Source organism: Merops nubicus, unplaced genomic scaffold (genome assembly GCF_000691845.1).
Source record: "Merops nubicus isolate BGI_N331 unplaced genomic scaffold, ASM69184v1 scaffold37268, whole genome shotgun sequence".
Taxonomy (NCBI): Eukaryota; Metazoa; Chordata; class Aves; order Coraciiformes; family Meropidae; genus Merops; species Merops nubicus.
Genome location: NW_008627003.1, coordinates 1 through 1,480, shown reverse-complemented (window position 1 = coordinate 1,480; position 1,480 = coordinate 1). Strand labels below are relative to the sequence as shown.

Below are 1,480 nucleotides of genomic sequence, written 5' to 3'. Positions count from 1 at the left end.
TTGTGAGGAGCAGCTGAGGGACCTGGGGGTGTTTAGTCTGGAGAAGAGGAGGCTGAGGGGAGAACTTCTGGCTCTCTGCAGCTCCCTGAGAGGAGGCTGGAGTGAGGTGGGAGTTGGTCTCTTCTCCCAAGGAACCAGTGACAGGATGAGAGGCAATGGGCTGAAGCTGCCCCAGGGGAGGTTTCAGTTGGATCTTGTGAAGAATTTTTCTGCTGGCAGAGTGGTGAGGCCTTGGCCCAGGCTGCCCAGGGAGGTGCTGGAGTCCCCAGCTCTGGAGGAGCTCCACAGACTTGTGGACGTGGCACGTGGGGACATGGTTTGGTGGTCATGGTTGTGTTGGGCTGATGGTTGGACTTGATCTTGGGAGTTATTTTCCAACCTTAATGATTATATAATTCTTTTTTGTTTTGATTTGTTTTTTTTTTCCTTCTTTCCTCAGGGCATCTTCATCAAGGACTCGAACTCTCTGGCCTACTACAACATGACCAGTGGCTCTCTGATCCACCTGGCACTGAAAGAAAGAGGTGGCAGGAAGAAATAGGAGCCATGGGGCCCAGAGATGTAACGTGGCTGCGTTTGCCACTTGTGTAACCCCAACCCCACAAACCCTCCTGACCTTTTTAGGGGCTGCTGCAACTGCCTGCTTGAAAAGAGAGCCCATGAAGCCCTGTTTTCAGGGGGGAGGTTGATAGAACCCCAAAATGTGTGTGGAGCTGCAGCAGTCTGTTAGTGACAGATGCTTTGCTTGAGTGCTGGCTCTTTGCTGAATTCCCACTGAGGTCATGCCCAGCTTAGTCTAGACCCACCTTGGAGGGCTCTCCACTGCCCAAGAGCATCATCAGCTTTCCTCCAGTGCTTGTTGCTTCATTTAACCTTATCTCCTTAAAAACTTTTGCCTTCCCAACATTAAACCCTCGTGTTCTTTGTCTCTGACCCTGACTTGGGAATTTATCCTCCCTCAGCATGAGTGTTCCCTGAGATAAAGGAGATCTGCTTGAACGGCTCTGTGCTGGGATTTGTTTTAATAAACACCTCCATCCTTGGGCTTTGGGGTGTGTTATGGTTTGGTTTTTTTAATTATTATTTGTTGTGTTTTTTGGGAATGGTAATGTTTTACCAGCCTGGCAGGGCTGAGCTCCTGGCCAAGCACTTAAAGCTGGGCCAGGAGCTCTGTGCTGCCAGGCTGGTAGAACTTCTAGAAATGACTGAGGTGGAGCTTTCCAAGCCCCCAAAAGCTCCCCCGCTTCTTTATAGATCCTTTCCTGTTTTCCTTGCAGATCTGTGCCCAGTTGGTCCTGTCTGGGCTGGGAAGGGATGAGGCTGGTGGGAATAGGAGGCCGGGAGGGTGAAGCTCTTGGTGGCACCAGCAGGTATGGGGCAGGTGTTGGGAGCAACGTGTGGGTCTGTGACTTCCCAGTGCCACTGGACTGGCACACCCTCAGTCTTCCTAGTACTGCCAGACTGGAGAACCCTCAGTCTT

General features: G+C 51.5%; 1 protein-coding gene across 1 annotated transcript in view; it reads left to right on the top strand.

Annotated features, from left to right (window-relative positions):
• SF3A1 (splicing factor 3a, subunit 1, 120kDa) overlaps positions 1 to 633 on the top strand; it is a gene marked incomplete at its 5' end in the record, with an annotated part of 11,251 nt that extends 10,618 nt beyond the window's left edge. The window contains one exon of the mRNA XM_008946183.1: positions 440 to 633. Within this exon, the coding sequence (XP_008944431.1) occupies positions 440 to 541 (102 nt within the window). The remainder of the gene's footprint in view (positions 1 to 439) is intronic.
• Positions 634 to 1,480: the final 847 nt, after the last annotated feature.